This window comes from Porites lutea, chromosome 5, assembly GCF_958299795.1.
Source record: "Porites lutea chromosome 5, jaPorLute2.1, whole genome shotgun sequence".
Classification (NCBI taxonomy): Eukaryota; Metazoa; Cnidaria; class Anthozoa; order Scleractinia; family Poritidae; genus Porites; species Porites lutea.
This window is the reverse complement of record NC_133205.1, coordinates 39,543,051-39,569,863: the sequence shown is the minus strand read 5'-3', so window position 1 is coordinate 39,569,863 and position 26,813 is coordinate 39,543,051. Positions and strand designations below refer to the sequence as shown.

The window sequence follows — 26,813 nt, the reverse complement described above, 5'->3', positions numbered from 1 at the left end:
TCACGGCCTTAAACCGCAACAAATGTTTGCGGTAGTTACGATAGAGAGCAATTTATTTTTCGCCGAGCAACATCCGGCTCTAGACCAGCGGGCAGAAGAAATTGATGATGTATTGACTTGTAAGTCCGACTAAGGGAGGAAACATTAGTTTTGTCACGTTCCAAGTCATGGTTGCCATGGTGACGCAGGAGATCAGTTGCTGTCAGCATCTGTAAGATTGTATTTCCTGGTGCTGCCCCCAGAATTAAAAATAGTGCATAAGGTTTGAGCTTTCAAACTGCACTAATATTCGTACTTGGACGGGTCACTTCTCAGGAGCTTCACTTAGCAAAGAAAGGGTAAGAAGCCGTTTATGTTCTAGCACACAGAACCCGTTTTACTCAGTAGTAAAGAAAAGCATTAAGTTGAATCATGTGATTCCTCCCTACCATGGAGAAAATTATCTACCGTGAATTTTCAGTATTAGACAAAGAAATTGTCCTTCCTTGTTCGTTGTTCTTTCCTTTCGAGCATTTCTGTATGCATGGATCCAAAGTAGTCGTCGGCGTTGAAGAATAAGAAGTCAATTGAAAAGATAACTTATATAAGCACATTTTTTCAGGTCAGACTGAACTATTATACGATATCACTTTTAGAGAAACAAACACTTGTCTATGTCTGTGAGGTCATTAGCAGTTTGTCTATCTCTCCGAAACAACCCTTTTTGTATGATATACCTTGTTATGTCTTGCTCTGTATAAAGCAAGGCTCACATCGTCCAATCCCAAATTAACTGCCACAAATTAACCGATCAAATAATGCGCCTTGTTGAGTAGTTTTGTTATTATGGGGCTGTTTCTTGATATTCCCTAAAAAGGCATTCGCTTCATTTTCCTGTTTCGTTTCGTGCTTTAAAAAAAATATATGACTGCAGAATGATGAACCTCTATGTAACGAAATCCTCAACGTACAACGAACATATTCCTCGCCCTAGCAATAGTAAAATATATAGAAAAGAACCTCGACATAAACAAGACCTCATTTAGAGCGAACATAATTTTCCAAGTCCCTTGATTCTTTGTCAGTACATAAAAGTTCAACTGTAATATGCGCTCCAGCACTTATCAAGGGGACAGGAACTTTGAAGTACCTGCAACTTCCTATGGCCTTAATTCGTTTAGTTATTTTGCAGCCAACACACTTTCGAATTTCCATCGAATAACCTATCCTGGTTTTGAAGTTCTCTCGATAATCGTATTGTATAATCTCTCCGTCCTACCTGAAAATCTTTTTTTATTTTTTCTTTCTTTCTTTTTTTTAAATTGATGATTCACAGTCGGTTCGGTTCAACGAGGACAAACTACAAACTGTCTCACACGTTTAAGTGCTCAAACTTGGTTCTCCAATTGCGCTGGTTAATTTCTTTGAGGTCTCTACATGTAAAGCTGTTCGTTATCCAAATATCAGAACTGCACGTGTGTCAAACATTACGCGTAAACGAATCGTAAACCTGCATTACAGCAAATATTTTAAGTATTACTGATCATGTCTTGCTTAGCCCAGTTGAGTCGGTTTGTTTACTTACTTAATCAGCAAGGCTTCCAACATCTATACCGAGAGAAATTGAAAAGTGTGTTCAACATGATACTTTAACTCGCAGGATGGCATGCAGCTCAAATGTGTTAAAGGTTTTATGGCAGGATGATATGGTTGTTTCCGAATCTTAACAGTTTTGAAATGCTCGCTAGCTTCTTCTTACGGCGTTTTTTTTTTCAGTTCGTTTGTTTAAAGCCAGTGATAAAAATATTCCTGTCTTAAAGTTAACTCTTAAAAAACACTCTTAAAGGGGCAAATCAGGTCTATTTTCTTAACCAAAGCAGAGGAAGTTTGTAAAATGCCCGCCCCGATTAATACGACTTAAAACTGTTTTTTAGGCAGAATCGGCTTTTCTTAGCCCAAGAGTACATCTTATCAATTAAAATCATCATCTGTTTATATAATTGCTTGATTCACAATTCAACAAGTTAAAAAGTATGTAAAACTCATTTAATAAACCCCACTCTGAAATTTCTGAATTCCCCCCAGTTCAGAGACAAAGTTGTTTTGCAGTTTGCAAACTAAAAAGATGCCGTTTCCTCTTACTGAATACAATTGATCCCTCAGCAGGGAAGGAAATTACCGCCAACCTTAGCATGAGTGTATAAATTCTAGTTTTCTGGTGCAATTCAGTTTTTGAAGGCACATTACACCTCAAGACGTTTTCATTGATGTCTTGAATCCCAAAGGAAATGGCGTTACCATTACTAAATCCACCTTTTAAAGCAGGAAAACTAGGCAAGTACTATTCCTGGCTACATTTCTGTCATGTCAGCTGTGATAGATTTAGTCTGCAACATGTAAATCCTGCACCCTTTGCTTCCGGTAGAATTTGACGACGTTTCCTTCGTCCACATTTTAACCATACCTAGTTGGTCACAAAGAGAGAGTTGTATCTTTAGAGTGCCGCATATTTAAATCGCTATTACCCGGAAGATAAGTGTAAATAATACGGGCTTATAGATTTATTCCTTCAAAAATTCTATCTACCTTTTTTATGAACTTCCTCAGAGAGAAGTTCGGGTACTATACCAAGAGCTCATGGTTCTTGGGTCTTGACTATACGTATAGTCGGTGTACTCTCCGAATGGAACGAAGTCCGCACCCATGTCCTCGCTACACGAGTTCCCCGTTAACTCTTCCGTTTTGTCAGCGTTCTTCTTTCTTCTTGTCGAAAATATAAGATCAGTTTAGGAATCCGACCGGACATGCTTTAGGATATTGTTTTCATAGCCATCACCGCTTTTTCAAAGGCAAGTATGGACCCGTATAGAATTCATTCAATCACTTTAAAAAGTTCTATTTCGATCAACTGTGGACCATGTAATTGCAAAGGCAGCAACATCATGTTCTGATCCCTTTTATATTTACGAGTAAGTACAGTAATTTTACCCATTTCAAATTTCTGCTTTCTAAGTTAGTATCAATTTTTTAATTTAGTTACTTTCCAAATTTTCATTTCACTATTCGGTCTAGGCCTTCTAATTTACATTTGCTTGTTGTTTGGCTTTCACTCAGCCACATTTTTTAAAGTTGTGTCGCTACTTTTCGCCTTGTGACTTGTGATAGAATTCCGTAAACTTTGCCGGTCGGAAATACCTTCAGAAATGTTAACTACGATGAACGTTTTAAAAGCGTCATTTCTCTTTCCCTGCTAACAGAGGCTACAGGGAACATTTCTCTCATCAGTGGCGCTTTTTCTAGGTCCAGCGATCAACTAGATTAACCATTTCACCTTTTATCAGTGCTGTTTCAATTTTACAAAGAAAATCTAATCTAGTCTCTTTCGTTTTGTGTCTCCCCCCGGCTTCTTCCTGACAAAATTGAAATTTCGCTATCTACTTTCAAAGAGTCCACCGACAAAAAAAATTGCCGGAAACTGAGCTAAGATAATAGATGTATCAGTGATTTTGTGTCACTGGCACTAAAACCGACTCGATCATTCTTGAATGTACGGTCAACGATGTCTTACTTTTGGTCCCCTATGTGCTACGAGTGCCAACATATGAAGTTTCTATTTGATCGCCAAGTACCTTGTTGCAACTTTTAATCGTTTGGCCTCCTCATTCATTCCGTTTCTGGGATTTTCCTTTTATCTTCTACAATCCAATATTTACGCTAAAAATAATTTAAAGGTTTGGTTAGGTAGAGGATAACCTTTTTTTTTTCACAACTCTTTGTAGCTCAACCGAACGCTGGACGAGATTATAGCCAATTTCCCTCTATGTCGTCTACAGGCCGTAGACAACTATACGCCCATGGTACTTATGTTTTTTAAGGGGGTTTAATACAATGCCTCGTCAATCGCTTCTGTCGGTTTCTATTGTCTCAAGTCTTATAACTTTTTAGTCCACTTTAAAATTTCTAGTTGGTTTCAGTACCGGAGGGTGGTTTGCATATGGACTAATTACTGCAAATGTTTTCATTTCCTTTTCGTTTCACAACAATTCGTTTCAGATTTGTTGATCTCCGGATATAGTTTTTTACTCAGGAAGTCTCTCAAGAGGAAGTCCTTTTCAGTCATGATTTGTTACATGCAAATGATAAATTAAAGTAGGCTTCATTTCAGTTCCAATCCCAACAGATCGTAAATAACATCAGACGTGCGAGCAAGCCTTGGTCTCGACAAACTAAGGGTTCAACTTGGGCTACCGTCCGAGGTAAGAGAAAGAACAACCAAAGAGAGCTTGCTCTTAGACTAATGACATCCGAGACTAAGACGGTAGTGGTTTGCCGGCTTCCTTAAAGGGGCTTTGTGGCGCCATTTGCCATCTTGTCCTTTTCCAGCATTTACTTGCCAATGTAAACATTAGGCTCAGTTCACAAATATAGAGCGTTTTCACATGACGTCACGACGGCCATATTGGTGTTCCAAAACAATGAAACGGCGGCCATGTTGGTGTACCAAGGCAATCCTGTGGGAGTTTAACCTCCCACGCAGACGTTCTTAGGGGTTCGTCACGCGTTCCTGCCCCACGTTCAACGCGTGACGAACCCTCACGAACGTCTGCGTGGGAGGCTAGTGGGAGTTGAATTCTTTTCTTATGAGAACGCTTTCTTTTGTTCCAATAAATTTGCATCGATGCTGGCCATGTGAGTGAAAACGCTCTATAGCAGGCGTAGAATTACAACTTGGCTCAACTATTTTCAAATTTCAATCCATGTCCATTCTTGACATTCTTGCCATCCGTAGCAACAGACAGACGACTGGAAACAGTTTCAATGCCTAGATATAGCCGGCATTACAAAATTCGGGACCATTTTTTGGAACTCAAATGATGCGTAAAAGGTTTTAAGCCGCGTTTTAAAAAGATGGGAAATAGGCTACTGATACTCGTACATAACCGCTGGAGAACTTTGACTTACATTTTCAATGAAACTGAGAATAAGGGCAGACCAAATTGGAGAGATCTGTAGCTTAGTTTATTAATGGGAACTTTTCATACAAGAAAGGAAACTTGGCCAACAGGTATGGAAAATTTTAGGTGCGATATATTTATCATATGTAGGACGTTTAGTTTATTACACGAATTTCTTACCTGGGTAGTACAATCCAGTTCTTTTACTTCCTTAGATTTTTTTTCCTCATAAAAATGAAAGTGGGGTTCATTTAATCTTGCAGTCAATCAATCATGACACACACTGAGACCCGAGAGTCTTTCAGTCCATTTATTGGCACCGTAGCCAGCTAGTAATCAAGCCAACGCATTTGCCTTTATGGACTACAATTAAATTCAATGAACACCCAGTTAGAGCTAGATTTAGAGACCTTTAGATTCTAAGACGAGTGCGACTACGAGTACGAGACTTTCTCAATACTAAGAAGTGCTCGCGCGTGAACCAGCGTCATTTTGGCGGGAAAATGTGGTAGCCGTCGTCATTCCGTACTACGAGTCTTCGCGAGAATGTCGAAGTGGTGGAAACAAGTGAAGATATCAAATGTTAGCGGTTTTATCATTTCGCGATCGGGAGAGCGCGTAACCTCCTTCACTAAAGATAACAGTAAAACTTTTCTAGTGAAAAATGGTAAAATGAAGCCTTCCGGAGAGTCTATAACTTGAGAATACGCAAAAAAACTTGAAGTCAAATCTCGTACTCGTAGTCCGGCGTCCTTGTCCTCGAATCTAAAGGTCTCTGTTATTTACAGACTGAGTTATTTAAAAATTAAGTTTGCGTATAATGCCTCTGCATTGTTAGTTTGAAGCTACTGAGCCTGCCTACGAAAGAATTGAGGTATTTGCAGCAACATTTCTATGTAAGCAAGAGAGAATGAGTAATCTGAATATTTCAAGCCAAGATACTGTTGATCTATTTGAGCCTCGAGTACAGCCCTCAGCCTTCTTGAAACAATTAAAAAGCGGGAAACTTGAAGTTCATCTTTATTCCTCTAGTATTAAATTATAACTTTGAGTACTGACGACAGTTATTTGAGCATCAAATTTACAAAAAAGCCAAGAGTTTTGCCAGATACCGACTGAACTAAACGTGCGAGATTGACCAGGAACATGCAGGAACCAGTACGATCTAAAGCCACGTACTAGATAGGGCTACATCAAATGTCATAAAAAAAAACTAAAAATTAAACAAAAGGTACGGAAAAATCGCCGTAGAAGATGAATGAGAATTACGCAAACTATTTGGCACCGAGACAAGTTGCCTGACTAAGCTCATAAAACTGGTGATCTCCTTTAGCTAATCGTTACTTCTAGTAGGTTGTGTCAACCATTAGTCTAATATGCTCTGGGTTCAGTACTGAAATATTCGTTTTGGGGATTTGGAGATTAGTGTCCTTTTTTGTCTCTTTCGCCTAGATTAGATGCTCTTCAACATTTTTGGCATTGACTAAACAGTTTCTTCTGCCATGAAATAGCTCCAAATGACACCATCGCTTAAAACCTCTTACGTGTTTGCCTTAGGGCGTTCCGCCCTGACTTGAAATAACTCGATGAGCTTACCCTATGAAGGGCAGCTTTATTAACGGAAGGATTTCTGCGTCTGAAATACAAAAGACTCAAAAATGACAGTTCAACTTTTGTCCCTGTTTTTATTTGCTTGTCTTTCGATTAGGCACTCAAGACAGGAGATAATCTTTTGGTTATTGACGTTTTTTATCACGATTTAGATCCAAAAAGGTTGACTGATAGAACCAAATTTTCTCCGCTGAGTAGAAAAGAAGTCTCGCAAGAAATCACTCTTACTTCTATGTTAACGTTTTGAGTGTATTGATCCTTCCGTCAGAAAATGTAAGCTAGAACATAAGAAAATGCTCATTGCAGCCTTATCTTTTGAAGACAAAAACTTTCATCTATCGATAGCATTCCAGGTTTTTCTTCTGAAAGTTAATCCGTGGTAATCCTCTGAAAGGGGTGTTGGCAGACCTATAATCCTTAATTGGAATTATAATTGGCATCATCTGAAAACTCTATAGTTAAATACCTTTCAATTCAGTGTGCGGCAATCGAGATTCATCAGTCCCTCCCGCAAAGCTTACTTACTACTAAGTATAGTTATTATCCAAAATCTCTTATCTGCGATGAGGTAAATTTACAGTGAACTCCTGCCCTGCAAATATTCAGTCCATTGTTTCAATTGCCCAGGGTATAGTTTTTTAGAAAAAGAAGTGAAAAGAAGAAGTTTCGATGTTCTTGTAAATGCTACAGTTTTTCCTGCTTATGCCGGCCCATCTGCTATATATTCTATGCAAAAGACTCAGCGACGACGGCGACGGCAACCAGGACGTCAAAAAAGCAATAGGTTTGTTGCGCAAAACAACAACTTTGCACGTGCATCACGCTTTTTTGTACATTTCTTTACCGTCCTTGCTCGACTACGACGTGAAAATGCCTAATTGCAACTTGGCATTCGACTACTGTCCTGCTATCTTAGTCTAGACAGCCTCGGATGAAAGTCAGATTTAGTTATTTTATAGTCGTGTTTCGTCATGGAGTACAGGGCTGTGATCCGTGTGATTAGTGACGTTTTGTGGGTTGTCATCGTGGACCCCCCTAGCGGCCTTTATATAGCGTGCAGTCATACCACCTTGATCGAAAGTTACTCTTATGATTCGGAATCCAGTTTTTTCCGACTGAAATCCCTGACCAGCTTGCCGTCTGATAATCACTTCTTCAAACTGAAAAGTCAAGGTAAGATCTCAGAGGGCGCTAAAATTAAAGCCTTAGGCTTCACGGCATCCCCGTGTGATGCAATGTAATGTAAACCAACTTTTAACATTTAACGTGGCTCGATTGAGATTTTTAGGGGGTAATACCTTCCGCATTTGGGCATCACCTACGTTGGCCATTGACCATGATAGCGGAAAACCGTCACCACAAGGTTTTTTTTTTAAAATTAAAGCTAGCAGTAGCCGTTCGCTAGGAAATGCTGGTGAAGATGTGACTGACGAAAAACCGCTTTCATAATTTTGTAAGCCCTATGCAAAAGGATATCACTATTGCTGGTTTTCAGATTGATAATGAAAACTGGATTGAACAACAAAGTAAATAAGACTCATATTTAATTCAACGACTTTATTCACATTTGCTAAGATACAATTAGCCTGCGAATTGTGAGGAGCGAGGAGACGGCTGTATTTCGCCGGCAAAGATACATTGAAACAGTAATGCGTGACACAAGTAATGCATGTTTACAGTCATGACTGCACGAAATCTTATTTAAAATTCAATCGAATATTCAATTCGTGTCCAAAGACCAAAGGCCGTTCATATGCAATAGAAAACAATGAAACAGCTTAGCTTACTGAAGCTTTCGCTCAGATGACAGATGACAACGTTCAATTCAGTTGACTTGTAACCATGCCCCCCCGGGAATACCCCCAGGGATTGGCATTTTTTTCTTGGCGGTCTAACACTCTCCTGGGGGGGGGGGGGGGGGGGTACTGCCATATATAGGCTAAAAACAATGTGCGCTGTGAAGGGTATAGCCTCCCCGCAGACGTCCTTTGGGGTTCGTTTGTCACGCATTCATTTCTCCCCCACGGAGGGTATGGCTTTCAAGCAGTTTACTCTGGGATAGGGTATATAAATCAGAGAGTTTCGGTCTAGAAGAGGGTATCATTTTCCATTTAAACTGATGAATTGGCTGAAGATTTTAGTCTAGACTAGGGAAACCGGGAATTGCCACTCAACAATATTAAATAATCAAATCGGTTTTTTTTTTGCTGGACTGTGCTAGTGACCTCAGTTGTTTCTGGAAAACAGCTACTCTAAGATAGGGGGGATTTGGGGAGTTTAGCCTGGTATAGGGTAGCAAAATTCACTTGCACTAGCTCTGGTATAGGCTAAGGGTTCCAGGGTTCCAGCGGCACATCTCCACTCAAGACGTCCTAAAGTACCTTCCCCGGAATTATCCGCCCCTGGGCACGCAGAAATTAAGAATTTGTTCATGCTTAGCGTGTGTATATCGAGTTATGGATACACGCGGAAAGTTAGTAGCCGATGGGGACGTTTGGAAACGAAACGCGAAACATCCCCATCGGCGAAGAGCGAGGAGAAACGGATGTTTTCGCAGGCTAGAAAGTTTGGAGAGCACGAAAGATACGAAAGAGTTCCTCGAGGCGCAGCCGAGAGCAACTCTAGCTTCTTGAGTGCTCTCCAAACTTCCCAACTGCATCCATAGCTCGATATACGCACTGCTAAAAGCATGAGCAAATTTTTTTATAACAAAAATGCTTGCCTTTTTATTTTAATGCTGCAAAATTCTCGTAACGCGTGACCCGATAACAAACGCTTCTATTAGCTGATTACAAACACGCCACTTTACAAATAGATTCCATGTTGCCGTGCGTCTGTTCAGTAATAGATCACAGATGACGTCAAAATGTGGTAAAAACAATGAAGTGGCACACGAGCCGCAGGCGAGTGTGTCTGTGATCTGTTACTGAATAGACCCACGGCAATATGGAATCTATTTGTTAAGTGGCCATAAGGGCGAGAGGAATAATTGTTTTAGTAAAATCCAACTAGTTGGTCAAAAATATCGAGAATAAAAAAAATTTAGCTACTTCAAGCTAGACTTTGATCCTTTTTTTGCCGCTAAAAAAGCCGGCGCTTTTCTCTACTAGTGGGCTATAACATATAGCCTAGTAGTAGCTCAACCAATCAGAACGCAGCATTGATAATAGACCACTAGTTGGATTTTACTAAACTCTGATAGATCATTATGTTAACGACCAATCACAACGTGCGTTGCATTCACATCATTGTATAAAATCGTCTAGTTTGAATGAAGATTCTTTCTGTAAAACTGAGAAAGAAGATTTGCCTATTTTTTCGCCTGATTAAACGAATGGAAACTAAGGAGAAAGAAAGGTAAAAGTTAAAGTATTCACATGTTCGTAAGAAGTCGTGGAGTATGGTTTGGATTTACTGAAAACATGTTTATGTTTTGCTCGGCGAAATCCAGAAAACTTGTTTTTTAGCAAAGACGACTGTCATCCTACGTTAAACTTATATTCATTTTATATTATATTAGATTCATAACGGCTTCTTGAGAAGACCTGGCAGCAGTTGTTTTTGCGAGTAATAAATTATGTCTTCTTGTATAATTTGTCTTGTTATTGTAAGAGAAATTTTCCTGCTTTAGTCGGATTGTTCGGCGATACTGACAAAAGTACAAAATTTTTCGCTATTGAGCTTCCTTTATAATTAACTTGTTTTGTAAAGGATAAACAAACGTTAAAAACGGAGGACACTCTATAGAAATTGAATATTTTCAGTCACTCTTTACGGCAGACTTAACGGCAGACTTTTCAACGAATCATTCAGGCTCTATTATTGGCGAAACATCTTTATTATCGCTTTTGCTGTTGGTTTGAGTGGTTAGAACGAAGCTAAATTCCAAAAAATTTTGAAGGTTTTTCATCATTGCCGTCGATTTTGGGTCGCTTAGGAAAAGCGACGAAAAACACAGCTGAACACGTCATCATGAAAAAAATCTTTATTTACTCAGGGGCGTGCGTAAATAAAGATTTTGTTCATAGTGGCTCAACGGGACTTAATCAGTAGGGCAAGCACGCGCGCTATGTTATAAGAGACAATTCCCCACCCCCAAGCTCGTGATCGACCTCATACACAGTTTTTTTTTTGGTGGTACGTCTTTTTGATACGTACAAAATCAAAACGAGACCTTGTGACAACTTCTATAAACGTTTTCCAGAGTTTATTGAGAGAAGGATAATGGATGTCATAATGTAGTTAAAACATGAACAATAAGTTTGAAATCGAAAATGAAAAAGAAAAACTCTTAAAAAGCGCCTCCTTGACAGAACACTTCAGAAGAACACTGGGCTGAATTTCTGTATATCTTTATATCAAAAGCGTTGTATCCGTTTTCATATAAATTTTCTTATCATTAAAAAGCTACTTGCTGAAGAAATATTTCTGTCCTTCTTTCCCAAAAATAAAATCCATTCGAGAGCATCATACGCACATTCGTTTAAAATTTTAAAACATACATGTACCTTTAGTACAGACTTTAATTTTAATAATTTACTCCTCTCCAGCCACTCCAGCCTCTCCTGCCATCCCCCCCCCCCGGCTTCTTGGACACTAGATAAACTTAAAAAGAAACTCTTATTCCGACGGAAAGAAAGAGATTCAAGGTTTAAAACAAATAACTTGTAATTAATTGGACTGTTTAAAGTATACGGCAGTATTCTGTATAATGAGCCCTTTCACTGTTCTAAACCCGGAACCCCATTTATACCGCAAAATCTACCGCAAAACCCAACGTACATGAGCGGTGAAAGCCGCAGCTCTTAAGTTTACCACCCACGAAATACCATGATTCATTTTCCAGGTGGACTCTTCCGGGGCAAGGCTACAATTTTCTCATTTTTTTAATGTACACGTTGACAGGAAGATATTTCGACACTTCGATTTTTTTTGTTGCTTGTTGTTTGCTTGATTGTTTTCTTTGTTCAAAAAGAATAATGAAAACTTGTTCGAGCATGTAGCATTTCCTCCCAATATTTGACTATTGTATACAGATTTATAAAGACAAAAGGACAATGCGCCTTTGTTTTCTAGCGATGTTCATTTGTCACTGCTTTCGGTAACAGAAAACAAAAACTAATGTGCTACTTCGTTTCCGCTTCATTGAAGTTTTTTTTAAAACTTTTTTTCGAAAAATTACAGCTTGCTTTGCAATTTTCCAAAGTTACGTAATCCAATAGTTCGACGAAGGAAATAGTCGACAAGATCTGTGGATTGTTGTCGTGTTCACGATAACGAAAAAATTTCAAGCAATAACTTGAACCTTAACCTCAAAAAAAGAAGAAGTACGTGATAGATTTCCGGCGTTTTCCATGGGGTTTCAGCTATCAGTTGAATGTCAATCATGGGGCTAGATTTCCTAAATTGCTTATTTTTAAGACGGAGAAATCAGAAACTATTTATAATGTTGATGTTTCAGCAGAAATTCATCTTCATTTTTGTTCAGGTGTAGACTTTTACACCTCAGATACTTTGAGTCTATTTTGTACGCGAAAAAGGTCATTGTAGTTTATCACAGTGCGCTAACTTGTGATATGATCTGACAAATGGTTTAATTTTACAATCAACAGGGTCAAATCTTCACAGCTGTTTACTTTACACAAACTACTAAACAGGAAAGGTCGCTTTTTAATCTTCAAAGTTCATTTTATCGCGGTTTCTGCACGAACAGAGAAGTACAACGAGAACATAGCCCGTTTCTTGCGGCGAACATTGAGGTTCAAAATGGACCTTCTCGAAAAAAAGATTCACCCGCTGTTACTGGTTGTGCTTCTTTCCTTGCTTTTGCGTGTGGAAGTGACCTCAGGGAACGCAGAGTTTGAAAACGCTGTAAGGGCTGCAGAGTTAGAAGAAGACCAACACATATCGAGCTGCGCTTCGACGCGGCGTGTAAAACGCTACGATCATGGTCGCTTTCCGTTCTCCCCACCAACGGGCTCAAAATTTGGCAAGGCGCTACGATTCTTAGGCAGCGATGTCGTCAGATTTGCCGGCCCTTACAAAATTCCATCACACCAGTTCACCTTGGAGTTTTGGATGAAGCCCGAGGGCGGTCAGAGATCGCCGGTTACAGTGATTGGGCTCTTTGACGACTGCTCATCGGAATCGAAAGATGGAGGCTGGGAAGTAGGGCTTGACGAAGCCAGCGCAGAGGGAAGAAGTTTGAGAGTTTTCTTTCGACTTCGCTCGCAGCGATCGCATAGCGACACGAAGCTGATATCTCCTCTCAGCGTGGAGCCAAACACTTGGCTTCATGTAGCAGCAACTTACGATGGAAAAAGAATGATATTATACATCAATCAAGCTAAAGTAGCGGTTTCATCAGAGCAGAAAGGCCACATCTTTGCAAAAGGCTTTGACGGCTGTGAGCATTTAGAAGCTGGGGGCAACGTCTCTTCAGCTACGTTCTTTCGTGGGACAATAGACGAAGTACGATTCTGGTCAATTGCGAAATCCCACAAAGAAATCAGCACCAATGTTTTTACCCCCGTTCGTGATGTTGAACAATTCCTAGTGATGTATGAAAGCTTTGCAGATAAGGAGGAACTAAATCGCAATCCCAAGACCACATGGACAATCGTCCCAAGCTCTGCAAATCCACCGGAAGTCATAGAGTCAACAATACCGGCCGATCCTCACGATTTGGCGATCGTGAAGCCCCCGTGTGGTACTACAGTGTGCGATAATCCTGAGATTATCAGGAGTTATGTCAAAAATACCCACTTGCGAGGCAAAAAGATCGTGAGATATCGTGTTGTTAATATCTTGGATGATGATGGCTCTAACCCGATGGTAACCAAAAAACAAATTAAATTTCAACACATTCAGCTAAACAAAGCCTTCGCACCTTACAACATCTCCTTCCAGCTCCAAGAGCATGAAATTCGAAACACGTCCTTGCGACGTCGCACGGTCATTTGGCATTGCGAACCAGAAAAAATCGGCGACTTGATCTGCAATTCTGACAACTGCATGCACAATATCACAGGAAATGATGGAGGGGACTGCGATCAGACCCAAGTTATTTGTGATCCGGAAAAGCGTGGAAATGGCAAGTGTGACCCAGAATGCAACAAGTTTTACAACGGGTGGGACGCTGGTGAGTGTTGCAACGTCAGCATAACTGACGTGTACCAAACATGCTTCGACCCTACGTCACCGAACAGGGCGTACATGAGTGACAGAGAATACAAATCCCTTCTAAATTTGGACAATCGGCATTTTTTGAATGTCTATTTGGTTGGCTGGAGTAATGAGAACTTACAGGGAGTTGCCACTTTCCCTTGGGATAAATCTGCTCATAGCATTTACGGTGGTGTTATTATGCTACCGAAGAACTTCGGACAAAAACACCATACAAATGCCCTTGTTCACGAGTTCGGTCATGTACTTGGCCTGTGGCACGTACACCACGGAGTTTCAGAAATAAAGGACTGTGGCGATGAATGTGCTGAGTTCTTCCCTTCTCTTGAGTTGGGGGACCTGTGCTCGGATACAAATCCAACACCTGCGAATAACTTGTGTAGTGATCCTGTGGGCAAAGACAGCATGGTCTGCGGAGTGAAAAAATTCAGGAACACGCCTTTTAGCAACTACATGAGTTACGCTAATGATTCATGTCTTGACTCCTTCACTGAGCAACAAGCAGCCAGAATGCACTGTTACATTGATCTGGTCTACCAGTCGTGGCAACAAGAAAAAACCCCGCCTTCTTTCATCCCACTTCCACCGCGCGTGACTTCTAAAGCGGAAGATAAAGTAACTCTTACATGGATTCCACCTTTGGGGACAGGAGGAGCGAACGCACTGAACAGTTGTCACGAGTGCCGTGAAGACAGAGTGTTTCAACAGTATGCTGAGACTGCGACGTCTTCGGTTCCTTCCAAGCCGAATGGTTATTGGTCCCCTCATCAAGCAACGGGAGCTCCTGACGCCAAGTCTTGCAATTTATCCCCACACGGATGGAGTCCCGTTGATCATTATGGGGGTGGTCATATTGTGTTTGGATTCAAGGAAGCCGTTATTCCGACTAGTTTGTCCCTTTGGGTTGTTTGGAATTCAAAAGAAGGAATCAATGATATCACCCTAATCTTTGTTGATGGTACTGAGAAGTCGTTAGGCAATGCCACGGCTCAGTGCGATTCTCCGCTGACTATGTCTTTAAAAGTCAATAAAAACGTCTCGAAGATTCGTGTCCATGTCAAAGAAATGACTGTGATTGATGCCATTCAACTGACGTCATCTGTCAATCATCCAAACTGTCGTGAGTGTGAACCAATGGAGTATCTGGTCTCTAGGCAACCACCTTTTCCGTTTGGACGCGCACAGCGCGTAAAAGCAACAAGGTTTGAAGATAGGTAAGAGTCATTTCTCATTGTTTTTATTTTTACTCCTAACTACCACCCCACTTCTTAACAAGGTGGCAAAAACGCATTCTGAAGAGCAATAACAAAAGACGAGGTGCTGATGATCTCGCTATATTTTACTCCTTGGAGTAGCCAACCATATTTTTGTCAAGGGTAGTGTATAGTATAGTATATAGTAGTTTAGTAAAATCCAGCTAGTGGTCTATTATCAATGCTGCATTCTGATTGGTTGAGCTACTACTAGGCTATATGTTATAGCCCACTAGTAGCGCAAAGCGCCGGCTTTTTGGCGGCGAAAAAACTTAAAGTCTAGCTTTAACTAGCTAAAGTTGTTTTGGCTCGATATTTTGACCAACTAGTTGGATTTTACTAAAACAATAATTCCTCTCGCCCTCATGGCCTCTGATTCGATAGCCCATTTGGCCTTCGGCCTCATGAACTATTGACTCAGAACTCATTCGGGCTCAAGGGATAATTGTTAAATAGCTCCTAGCCGCTAGGGACGAGTAGAGACGGCTGTTTTCGCAGGATAAGTGAAAAGTAGAGCAAGCGAAATAGGTAGCCGCGCTTGGAAACTGCCACCAAGTCTCCCTCCACTCCACTCCAAGTCTCCCTCCACGCGCGCACGCGTCATCGCTCGTTTTACTAGCCCAAAAGATCATGAAGGTTACTCGTAGTGTATACACCTAACTCAATTAAGGTTGCTTTGGCAATTGGTCATCGACAGTTTGGCATATGGAACAATGCAACGATTTGCTTGAGTGGGCGACTAAACAATAGCTTCCTTGTGCGCAATTGCCCAATGCCCAAAGCGACCTTTGTTGAATCGGTTATATACGTGCATCTTGTTCTATTCGTTTGAGTGTCACCTTATACTGTCGCTACAGGCACTTGATCCCTGGCAAGTCTTACACCTACAAAGTCAAGGCTGTCACTAGTTTTGGACTCGAGGGCCCATTCTCTCCACCCTTAGTGTATTCACCTGAGCAGGGCTTTTGTGGCGATGGTGTAGTAGAGGAAAGTATAGGAGAAGAATGCGATGATGGAAATGTGAGAGATGCTGACGGCTGTAACGTGCAGTGCAAGAAAGAAGATGTTTTTCATTGTACAGGTAAAAAAGGCTATAAATCCACATTAAAAAATCATTGTACCTTTTATATTTAATTTGCTTTTGCTGTAAAGCGCATTAGATCATGTGCACGTGATTTTTTGCGTCTTGTAAGCATACTATTTATTATTATTATTATTATTATTATTATTATTATTATTATTACCATCATCATTATCATTTCTATTAACCTTTTTCTTCCTTTTTTTCCTTCCCCGTAAACGAGGTTGTCACTCCTGCTCAATTACCTAACCACCTTTTTTGTTGGGTTTGATTGTTCAGCTCTTTGACTGTCATCGTAATAATGGAATGCCTAAGCAATCTGGTCGAATACAAATTTGGGCAAGAGTTTGTGGTTTTTACCCTGATAAGTTTTGATGCCCCATAACTCACCAGGGTGAAGGCTACGAACAAACTCAGTGACAAACGTGCAAAAGGGCTCTACAAAATTCATGGAATCGATACCATTTCGTAAAACTACGAAAAAGTACAAAAAATCCTATGCGAAAGGAATGCCAAAAAGTTTCATTTTAATGTTCTCAAATTAAAAAAGAGAAATGTATATCTTCTGCACCCTCCCTCCCCCCCCCCCCCCCCACCCTTCAGTTTTTGGAGCTCAAACAATCATTATTTGTAGTTGTAAACATTACATGGAAAGTTTTGGAAGTAAAGAGTTTGTAGGACAGCACATTTAAAAACTCTGTGCCTCAGTCCAGAAGTGCAGACTTCAAATATAGAGGAACTTCTCTACTAACTATCCTCATCCTTCTGAGATACCTCAGAAGACAAGTGTCTTCTTTTTCTCTAGGGGCTTTGTGTATGATGCCGTCACGATTCCCCCTTTTCCGACCTTTCCATGCGCAGTCTACAAAGCAAAAAAAATTAGGAAGGGGACTGATGAGATGTTAACATGATTTAGATGCTAACAATCAGTTGATGAAGCACCCCAGTTCAAAAAATAACTGCTAAATAAATGCCTTAATCGCTATTTCAACTTCTTGGAAGCAGCTTCTTATGCCTGAACATCTTTCACGGTCGAAACTTGACGCGTGCCTCGGTTTATACGCTATTGACTTTGTAAAAACATGACGGACTCGCGTGGTAAATGCGTGTGGTCCAAAATCACTTAAGGAAAACTGAGAAAACAAGGCCAGCGCCGCTGAAAATAATATGGTAAAGTTGCACAAAATTTCTGCTGAAACGGGGAAACAATTGATCGACCAATCGTAGTAATTGGATTAAACATACCAAATATTGGTTGACTAGGTAATGAAAGAAGCTCTCTGTGGGGTAAATACACAAGTTATCCAAACAACTTTCGTATCTGATCATACTGTTTTCAACTGTTTCAAGGCAGTTAATTTTCCTGAAAACAAACATTGGTATGCGAATTTGAACAAAAGCCCTGCAACATCGAGAATACATTTTTTTTAAGGATTTGCCGCCTAAGTGGTTTTGTTCAAGTCTGATCTTTCGTCGGGAATTTCCCTGTGCCTCAAAAGCAAGGTTAGCTGATCTATCGGATTATTTTGTTATTGCACACGCGCCAACACGTACAAAATTCGTGCAGAATCCTAAGTTCGATAATCCGATGAAAAGTTAATCTCATTCACTTAACCCTGAGAGGTCGTGGATAAGATGAACTCCACTGAAGAACAAATATATTTTAGTTTTGCCAACTTTCATCTGATGCTATTTTAAACGAAAAAGACAGACAGTATAAAATTTGCGAATAAATTCTTCCTTCTTAGCTGTGTAATGGGATTTACTTTTGATGATCATATATCTCACTTAGAATCTTTTTTTTTTTTTCAAAATTATTGTATTATAGGGTAGGTAAAAGTTAGACTTAGCTGGCCCTTCTCAAGTGCACATCCCCTTCTCCCCTCCCATAAAAAGCACAAAGCAATCTCACATGAGTTGTATTGAGCAAAATATTTTTGAAGGGGGAGGTGGGGTGAGGGAAAGAAGGCTTGGTATTTACTAATTAAGAATGGGGATTGGAAAACCAAAGGAAGCAAGAGGTCTCCCTGTCTGTGAAGAGATTACGCTCGGATCATAAGTATGCGGAGAGAATGAAGTCCTTGGCGGATCATATCCTCTGCGGCTTAACTTTATTTATAGTTTGGTGGTGGTGGGGGGGGAGGGGTGTTATTGTTTCCATGCCCTCTCGGCAACGTCTAAATATATATCTCAAGCTAACTTAGTCTACAATAATGATGATTTCAATTGCTTCATAGGCCATCCAAGTCTGTGTTATCGCCATGATGGAGATGGAATCTGCGAAGACTTTGAAAGAAAAACTAGCATCAAAGACTGTGGTTTTTATACGCCAGAGGGATTTGAAGACCAGTGGGCTGTGAACGTTATTGTTAACCCTCGCGACCGAGACGAAACATGCCCAGAAAACGTGACCCTTGGACCTCCTCCCTTAGATCTGGTAACGCAACTACCTTACACGTTGATAGCTATTCCCAACCCTAATCTTTCCCATCTTACCATTCGCCACTCGCGCATTACCCACAGTACAGCTTGTTTGCCCTGCAAAATTTTCATAACCCTTTTTGTTTTCATTTTCTCTTAGGTATTATAGTCGTCCCAAGAGAAATTGAAGATAGTGCTAATGAAAAAATTTAGGTTGCAGTTAGGCGCGTTATGGGAAATGTGTATGTCTGTAGCGAATACCTCTCATGGCTTCGCTTCGAATTATTAAGCCGTGTCCGAGTTCCAAAAACGCTTACTTTCATAACAAGGCTAAGTTCAAAACCTTTGAAACTCAGTTTTATTTGCAGGAGAGTAAAAAATCCTTTTCGTTCCCTTTGCAACAGCGGCGTCAGGCAACTCGGAAATGGCTTATTTATCAAGGTAGTTTTGGTTTGAGAGAGGCGGGTTGGTGTTAAGAGTGGGGGCACAGTTCTCCAGAGCAGTTACAAATGGGGGTAAATTTGAATTGTTACGTTTACAGCAAACGGCAAACCTCAGATTCAAGTTAAGAATTTGTCAGGATAGAAAATAAACCGATAAATGTCCAGAACAATTCTTATGCATAAAACTGGCGTGAAAGGACTTATTTTTGAGTGGAAGTAATAAACAGTAAACACCAGGTAAGGGGAAAACTTGATCACCTGGCACAAATTCACGTTTGCCGTTTGGCGTAAACGTCAATCTTAATCTCTCTAGCATCAAAGGACAGTCAATTTTGACTGTGGAGAATTCTTATGCCCATTCGAGGTTACCGTACTTCCCCTTCATGATTATTTCTTCGTAATATTAAATAAACGACTATCCAAGAACCACAGGATTCCAGGCAAAATGATGGAGAGGTGGTAGAGCGAAAGAGCAAAAGGAAAGGGGGAGGGGGGGGGGGGAGCGGTCCACTTTTTGTATAAGACATATTTTGGTGACTAATCTGGCAGAGAGTCATTTCCCCACAAGGTCAAATTGAATCGTTGAATGTTTTATATGCACGAGATTTTCCAACTATATTTCTTTGCTTTAGTCTACAATTACTCCCTTTTTTTCTTCAGGGATAGTAGAGCACGCGCGCGAAATCAGCGTCCGCTCACGCGCGCTCGCATATTTTGCCGGAACTTGGTTTACGATTGATTTAGTTGCGCATATGGCTACACTACATGATTAGGCTTATATCTGGGGAGCTTATAATCTGATGTATTTTTTATTTACAGCTAGATGGACGTATGACTGGTGGGGGGGGGGGGGGGGGGGCTTGTAAGTGGGGGTGGGTTGGGGTGGGGGGGTTATGAGGGGCAGCAGTATATATAGAACAAGTTAAATAAAAAACTTCCCGACCCTTGTTAATAGCATGTTTTTATTATCCTTTCACAGGTATGTCAGTCGGGAGATAAGTTTATTAATAATGCCTATGCATGGCGTCCCTGCACTAGATCATTTGTGAATGGCAATTATTGGTTGGAAGTCACATTCAATCGCTCTGTTGTACCTGCTGCACTTGTCCTGTATATCGGTTCCGATGGACAGACTGAATATAGTCTTGACAGAACTATAAAAGTAGAGCTCATCGACAATGCTGGACGTGTCCACTCTTCAGGAGGCGATGAAACAAAACTTTCTTGCAAGGTTAACCCGGCTGTTATTCCATTCCATCACGATATGACAGAACCATTTTTCTATGTGCGCAAAGTTCGCGTTAGCTTCAAGTCTCACCTTATCGCCATAGCTGGCGTAGCTCTGCGTTCAAGAACTAATTTCGATGTTGTTGAACTGTCCAAATGCGGTCCGGAGGAAATTTTTAGTCCGCGCACTCAGCATTGCCACAATTACCTATGCGAGAGGCCATCTTGCCACAAACTGGTTTTAAAACACGCGACGGTCAAATGCGAGGGAACGAAAGAGGGGCAGACGTGTTCTGTTACTTGTAAGACTGGATACCGACCGTCAAAGCCCTTCAAGATGGTTTGCTTGAACAAAGAGTGGCAAGGAATCAGTTCAGGTTGTGTTCCTATTAATTGTGGTGTTCCCAGGATTCCAAATGGCCAAGCTGGTTAGTACAGCTGAACTGCTGATTGTAAATTTTACAATAAAGACCTTCTAAGACGAGTACGACTACAAGTACGAGATTTTCTCAATACTAAGTAGTGCGTACGCGTGAACCAGCGTCATTTTGGCGGGAAAACGTGATAGTCGTCGTCATTCTACTACGAGTTTTAGCGAGAATGTCGTGTTAGCGGTTGGGAGAAAGCTTAACCTCCTTCAATCACGATAACGGCGCTAATTTTTTTTGGTGAAAAAGATGTACAATGAAGCTGTCCAGGATGTCTATTATTTCAGAATACGCAAAAGAAACTTAAAATTAAATCTCGTAATCGTAGTCGTCCTCGTCCTAGAATCTAAAGGTCTCTATTGACCGATTGATTGCTCGCGCATATATTCGCCACTTTTAAATTAGATACGAAAAGGGAACTAGAGTCGAAATGTGTCCCGCGATTGTTTTTGGTATCGTTCATGGGGACGCGCAGGTCAGTTATTGGCCATTTTTTTTCCCTGTCTTTAGTAACAGTCCCAGAATTCTTTGCAAAAGTCCACTTCTCGTTTTTAAGTGACAAACTGGTTGATAGCCTTTGTATATCTAACAAATAGACAAAAAAATTCCATTGCTTTTACACTAACAGACAATATAAGGCTGCCTGTGGCAGAACCAGTCAAGTTTTTGGTGGCGAGTCAAGACAAAATGGCGGACGCACAACCCAAAAGGCGTTGCTTATCCCGTCCCTATGCGATGGGGACGATCATTTGACTTCTGAGGAGTGGGGCTGGTCATTTCAGATATAAACAAGAAAAACTGGTACCATGACGGGGCAGAAGTCCAATTTACCTTCATCATGGGATCATGGGAATCTTGTTCTGATGTTGTTCAGTTGTATACTGCTTCAATAGGGCTTTCTATCTTTAACCGTTTTCCTATTTTGTGACTAATAACTGTTTTCTTATTTCCAGATTGCCTAGACGGACATACATTCGGTAAAAAGTGCTCTTTCAAGTGTTCGCCACAGGCCAAACTTAGAGGGAACGAAGCTAGCGTAACATGCGAGGCTGATGGCAAATGGTCGGCGCAGACAGCGTTTTGTGTTATGACTTGTTCCAAACCCGTTATTCCAGAGCACGGTGAACCGCTTACAGGAAGCAGCTGCTTTACCAGTAAAGGAAGAATTTCACCCGGTTACTCTTGTAAATTCCGATGCAAACCAGGCTACCGCCCGAAGGATCGGGACGGGCCGGCCCGAAGAGCCTTGAAGGTGCGTTGTACAAAAAGTGGTCAGTGGACTCATTCTTCGTGCGAGCCGATCGTCTGCGAGAAAATTTCTGCCAGCCTCCTTATGTGGTATAACTGTTCGAATGGAAATGCCCTAGGAAGCGTTTGTTCGAGTCATTGCCCAGGAGAGGGGGTGAGTTTCTGTATTTTTTTTGGCCTGTATGTTTTACACAGTTATTGGATGAGGTTTTTGTGATATCCGGAATAATCAAGGTCGAGGTGGCCGAGGCTGATGACACTTACCAAGACCTTGATTATTCCGGATCATGATCACAAAATCGAATCTAATAACTATTCTATTATACATTGTTTTGAAGAATATAACCCGGCAAAAACAAGCTGTCGCATAGAACTCAGTTTAACATTGCTCTTGGAAATTATGCATTGCGCGCGCAAGCTACAGATTAGTCAGTTTTCTGCTGGCAAGTAACTAATCTGTAGGTTGCACTAATTTCCAAATTCAACTATAGGCTCTTAGCCAATGGGTAAGATAGGCAGTGTTTCAATGTATAATAATACCGTTAAACTTGCATTGATCAGACATTGTCCTTAGTATGAGGCAACTCTTAAGTCCCAGTCTCAAAATTCCAAGTCAACTAGAACAACAGTATTTTCAACCCTTGAAAATTACCTTACCCATAATTGCCATGGCTCTTCTAGGTGGGATGGTAATACAATAATAGTACAAAGCGCAATTAAAGGGAAAGATAAGAAAAGAAAATAGGGAAGGTCAAGTAAAAATAATAATAGGAAAAAGTGCTTGGTATAACAAATACGATGAAAAGTTTCTTAGTGAGAAGAAAAGTCTAGATCTTTAAAAAATACTATACTTTAACCGTGTAATGAGTAGAGGTTGGAATGGGTAATAGCGCTTACAACTACATGTACCTCATCAACGGCAATATTCGCCTTATTCTTTGCCTTAAGGCCGGTCTATATTCTACGATTTAACCTGTTCATCTCTTGACACGCTATAACTTATAGGCTCGTTCTTTTCAGCTACAAAGGGAGGCCCGAATCGGCTTACAAATCGGTCCCAGATCATTTAAGCCGAAAAATACCACCAACCTCGTGGCACACATGCAAGGCTGTTTCCTAGTGTCAACACATTATATAATCGCAAAACAATTCTTACATGAATATATTCCCCTTTATCATTTGCCTCTCTTTATCAGGTCCACACTGTGAAGTGCGAGGACAAGGGACGTTGGAGCGAGCCAATGAGGAGGTGTAAATCACGTTTAGCTGGAGCCTGTCCCGTTCCTGTACCTCCCCCAGGGGTTATCATTACCTGTGAAGATCACTTTCCTGGAGGGATTTGTAAAGTTCAATGCAAAGATAGCTCTCATGACGTCGTTGAGGAGGTGGGTTGTTATTATGGTTACACACAGCATGAGCCGAGCGTTTCCCGCGGTTTTTCTGTCGCAGTAAACTTACAGCTTTAAATGATGTGGTGATGGTTTGTTTCCCGCGCTTCGCCTTATTGGACTAGCGCTCAAGTCTTTCGCGCGGCGGAAGGTTTTTAGCCACACCATTGATTGCTCTACTAATCAGGCCTCTCTGGGCCCCCTTGTATTCTCACCCGAGAAAAACGTTTACGACCCAGGTGCCCTTCGTCCATTCACATATAACTTCGTCATTCTGATTAAAACAATTAATAAAATAATGTAGTCGGGCGTGAAAACAATATCAGAACTGGTGAGGCGTTTGGGTGGATGTGGGAAACTCAATCATGTCCGCAGTAAAAAGAATCCTAAGGGTTCACTCCTGGCTGGTCTAGAGTCTTCCAACACTTTTTAGTGGTGCTGGACATTGTCGAACGGGCGTAAAAATTTTTTTAGACTCATTAACCGTTTCACCCTGAAATTGAACAATGGAATTTTGTAAAGTGGCTCTTACTTTTGAATCTGTGGACGAAGTCTTATGGTGAGCCCATTCAAATGAGCCCTAGTCTTCGTGGCGGGTGTCGTGGGGAAACGCGAGGAAGGGAAAACATGAGGAAATTGAGCGCTCTCCTCCACTCACCCTCAGCTTTTCAAGTGCGCCAAGCAAGCAAAATAAAACCTCAGTGAGTGTACTTTCACATATTAGAACTATAAAATTTTTAAACTTAATCAAACATCATTCAACAACTAGGCTGCGAGTAGTCTCTCTTTTTTCTCGCGCGCTAGGGTCGAGCGTCGAGCGACGAGGCCGAGAGACGAAGGAAACGAGGGCACCTCTTCCGTCTCGCTCGACGGACTAGGGAAAAAGGAAGACTGTTCTTAGTCTATTCAATAGCATTCAACACCATCCAACAAGGTATTCAGAGGGATCTAACTGTTGCATCCAATCAAGTTCATTGATTAATTAAATGTGTTACAGGGAGACGAGGAGAAGACTCTCGCGATTATCACATGCACGAAGAAGTCCCAGTGGAAACCAGATCCCACTCGTTTGAGGTGTATTCCTAGTTGTCAGTCGAATTACATTGAAGATGAGTGGTGTGACAAGAATAACAATAACAAGCACTGCCGATGGGATGGCGGAGATTGCTGTGCTTCTACTACAAGGAACAGGATTGTGCGGCGAGTACCGACATTTTGCATGTCAGCTTGTGACTGTAAGGACCCAAATGCCATTGAAAATTTACACAACAAAGGTAGGAAGGATGACGAAGATGATGACGATGATGACGACAGAACTGGAGAAAGTGGTTCTGACGAGGAGTTAAGGACTTCTACATGAACATGTTAACTTTCTGTTGAACCAAATCTACGATAACTATAATCAATCACAACTCTTGACTCTTTAGAACCGTTTACACTTGCCATTTTTTTGTGGATTTTGTCGCACGACAAGACCGGCGATTTTGTTGCAATTTTAGCGCGATTAGCCTGCGTGGCAGACGTAATTTACCCTCGGTTAGTATCGTCCGCGAAGCAGTGCCGAGATCCTTGTTCTGAGCTTCCAACGGATTCAACGAATTACCAGAAGTGCGTTTCGAATTTCCTTTCATCCTGATTGGCAAAGGGACAATGGCGTTTTTAACAGGCCAGTCATGGCACGTACTCAAATCCGGGTACACAGGGGGGACCCAGAACAGGCCTCGGCGCTGTTTCGCAGACGGAATTAACCAGAGTTTAGATTCGTCTTCGGTCCAGACTAAGTTCTGCATTTTATGTAAAGTGGAATTTTTGAGAAGTGTTTTAGACCAGACGCATGCGTACATCTCTTATGGATAGATATGAGGGACAGAATTGCGTAATTTTATGCAAAAATCGCCGTAGTGAAGCTCAATTGGGGTTAATTTTTATCATTCACCAGATTTTCAGCAACCTGGTTGCGATAAAAGGCGCTGAAATCAACATCTCCTTCCTTTGTCCATTGTTTGATCGCAATATAAATACGGAGCAAAACTCTCTGTGCAGCAAAACAAATCGCGTGAGAATCAAAGCATGTAAACGGTTCCTCAGGTTAAACGTTTCGAGCAAAAAACTTCGTATAGCAGAGTTTTTAGAGAGTAACATTTGAATCACGTTGGATGTGATTATCCACAGTTATTCGTAGCCATAAAAAGACAAAACCTAGGAAAAAAAGAAAGCAACAAAAAGCAACAAATTATCATAACTTTGAGAGTGTTAATTGATTTTTTTCTAAAATTTGTTTGTTTTATTATTTCGGGCTGGGTTTATTTAGATAATAGAATTTCAATGTTTTGGAAATTTATATATTAAGTAAAAAGCGTTTTGCTTTTCGATCATTTCTATACAAAGTATATGAACAAACTGACTTTAATGCATATTGCAGACAACAAAACAATGCGTTTTTACAGATTACTTTTTTTATCGTACCTTTTAGCTGCTATTTAAATAAGCTTTCTAAATTTTCTCAATATCGATAATTTGATTCACATTTGTTGTTTTCATTATCATTTCATCAGTTGTTGTGTTAAAAATGTAAAGAATCAACGAAAGGGGGTAAGTTTGCCAGGATGGTCTTTTTTGAACAAAAAAAACTCTGAATCTTTCTCAAGTAAGCAGCCCTTAATCAGTAATTGCTGGAAATGTTTATATCATTATTCACCTAACACCGGGCACTTTCACGTAACACCTTTACAGTTTCCAACTTTCCTAGCAAACCTATAAATCTTTGTTGGGGTATATTATGCCTATATACGTACTGGCTGTTTTTCACTTGATTTCCCTCCATTTGCTACGAGGCAGACGTTTAAAGCTCTGCAACGAGAGTCTTCGCATTAATAATTTCTTTATACCCGAATTTTGTATTCTTCGTTGGGAAATTGCAGTGAAAAACGCTTTTCTCTTCCATATGATACATGCTAATTTGCTGTCTCAGCTTTTACTGATTTGGAAATTCTCTTTACAAGGCGAACAATTGCCGGCGTTGTTCATTGCACTCTCGGGAGCTGAAATTAGCCATAACTAGATTTTTAAAGTAATATTACCTCTACATGCGGGCTTTTTCTTTAAGTTTTTATAAGGACTTAACCAGAACAAGACAAACGATGTATTATCATAATTTTGTGTGTATTGTATTTGAATATTTCAATCTCCCTAATTTAGACTCATACAACAATTTTCGTTTCATTAGACTAAAAATTTCTGAGATTATAAACTTTATTGCCCACCAAAAGGCGTTTTTCTTCAAAACGATGTATTGGACTTTCAGTCACTTTATATCACTTTGTTGGAACCTGAACTTTGATAAGTTAAATACCTCTTTTCATGGAAGACCACTGAGGCATTTCTTGGTAAGACTTGTCTTTATCCTCTTCCGAAGGTTACTCAGAAATAAGGCATTTCTTTCCGGTTTTGTGTCTCACAGAATAAGACTAATTTTTATTTTATTTTATTTTATTTCATTTTAATATTTCACATAGCTAAAAAAAGGATACTGCCTATTTATTCATTTTTGTAAGTTTTCGTTAGTGATTTGAAATAAAGCACTGAATAAATCAA

General features: G+C 40.5%; 1 protein-coding gene across 2 annotated transcripts; it reads left to right on the top strand.

The window, feature by feature from the left end:
* The first annotated feature begins 244 nt into the window (after window positions 1-244).
* On the top strand, window positions 245-26,813 carry LOC140937446 (pappalysin-1-like). 2 transcript variants are annotated; one of them, XM_073387014.1, is made up of 8 exons: window positions 245-338; window positions 12,158-14,944; window positions 15,841-16,064; window positions 18,302-18,501; window positions 19,908-20,583; window positions 21,537-21,985; window positions 23,028-23,216; window positions 24,217-26,813. In XM_073387014.1, the coding sequence occupies exons 2-8, from the start codon at window positions 12,312-12,314 to the stop codon at window positions 24,577-24,579; spliced, it is 4,734 nt and encodes a 1,577-aa protein (XP_073243115.1). In that variant the 5' UTR covers window positions 245-338; window positions 12,158-12,311; the 3' UTR covers window positions 24,580-26,813. The 2 variants fall into 2 exon arrangements, with proteins under 2 accessions (XP_073243115.1, XP_073243114.1); XM_073387013.1 differs by lacking the exon at window positions 245-338 and having other exon boundaries at window positions 12,012-14,944.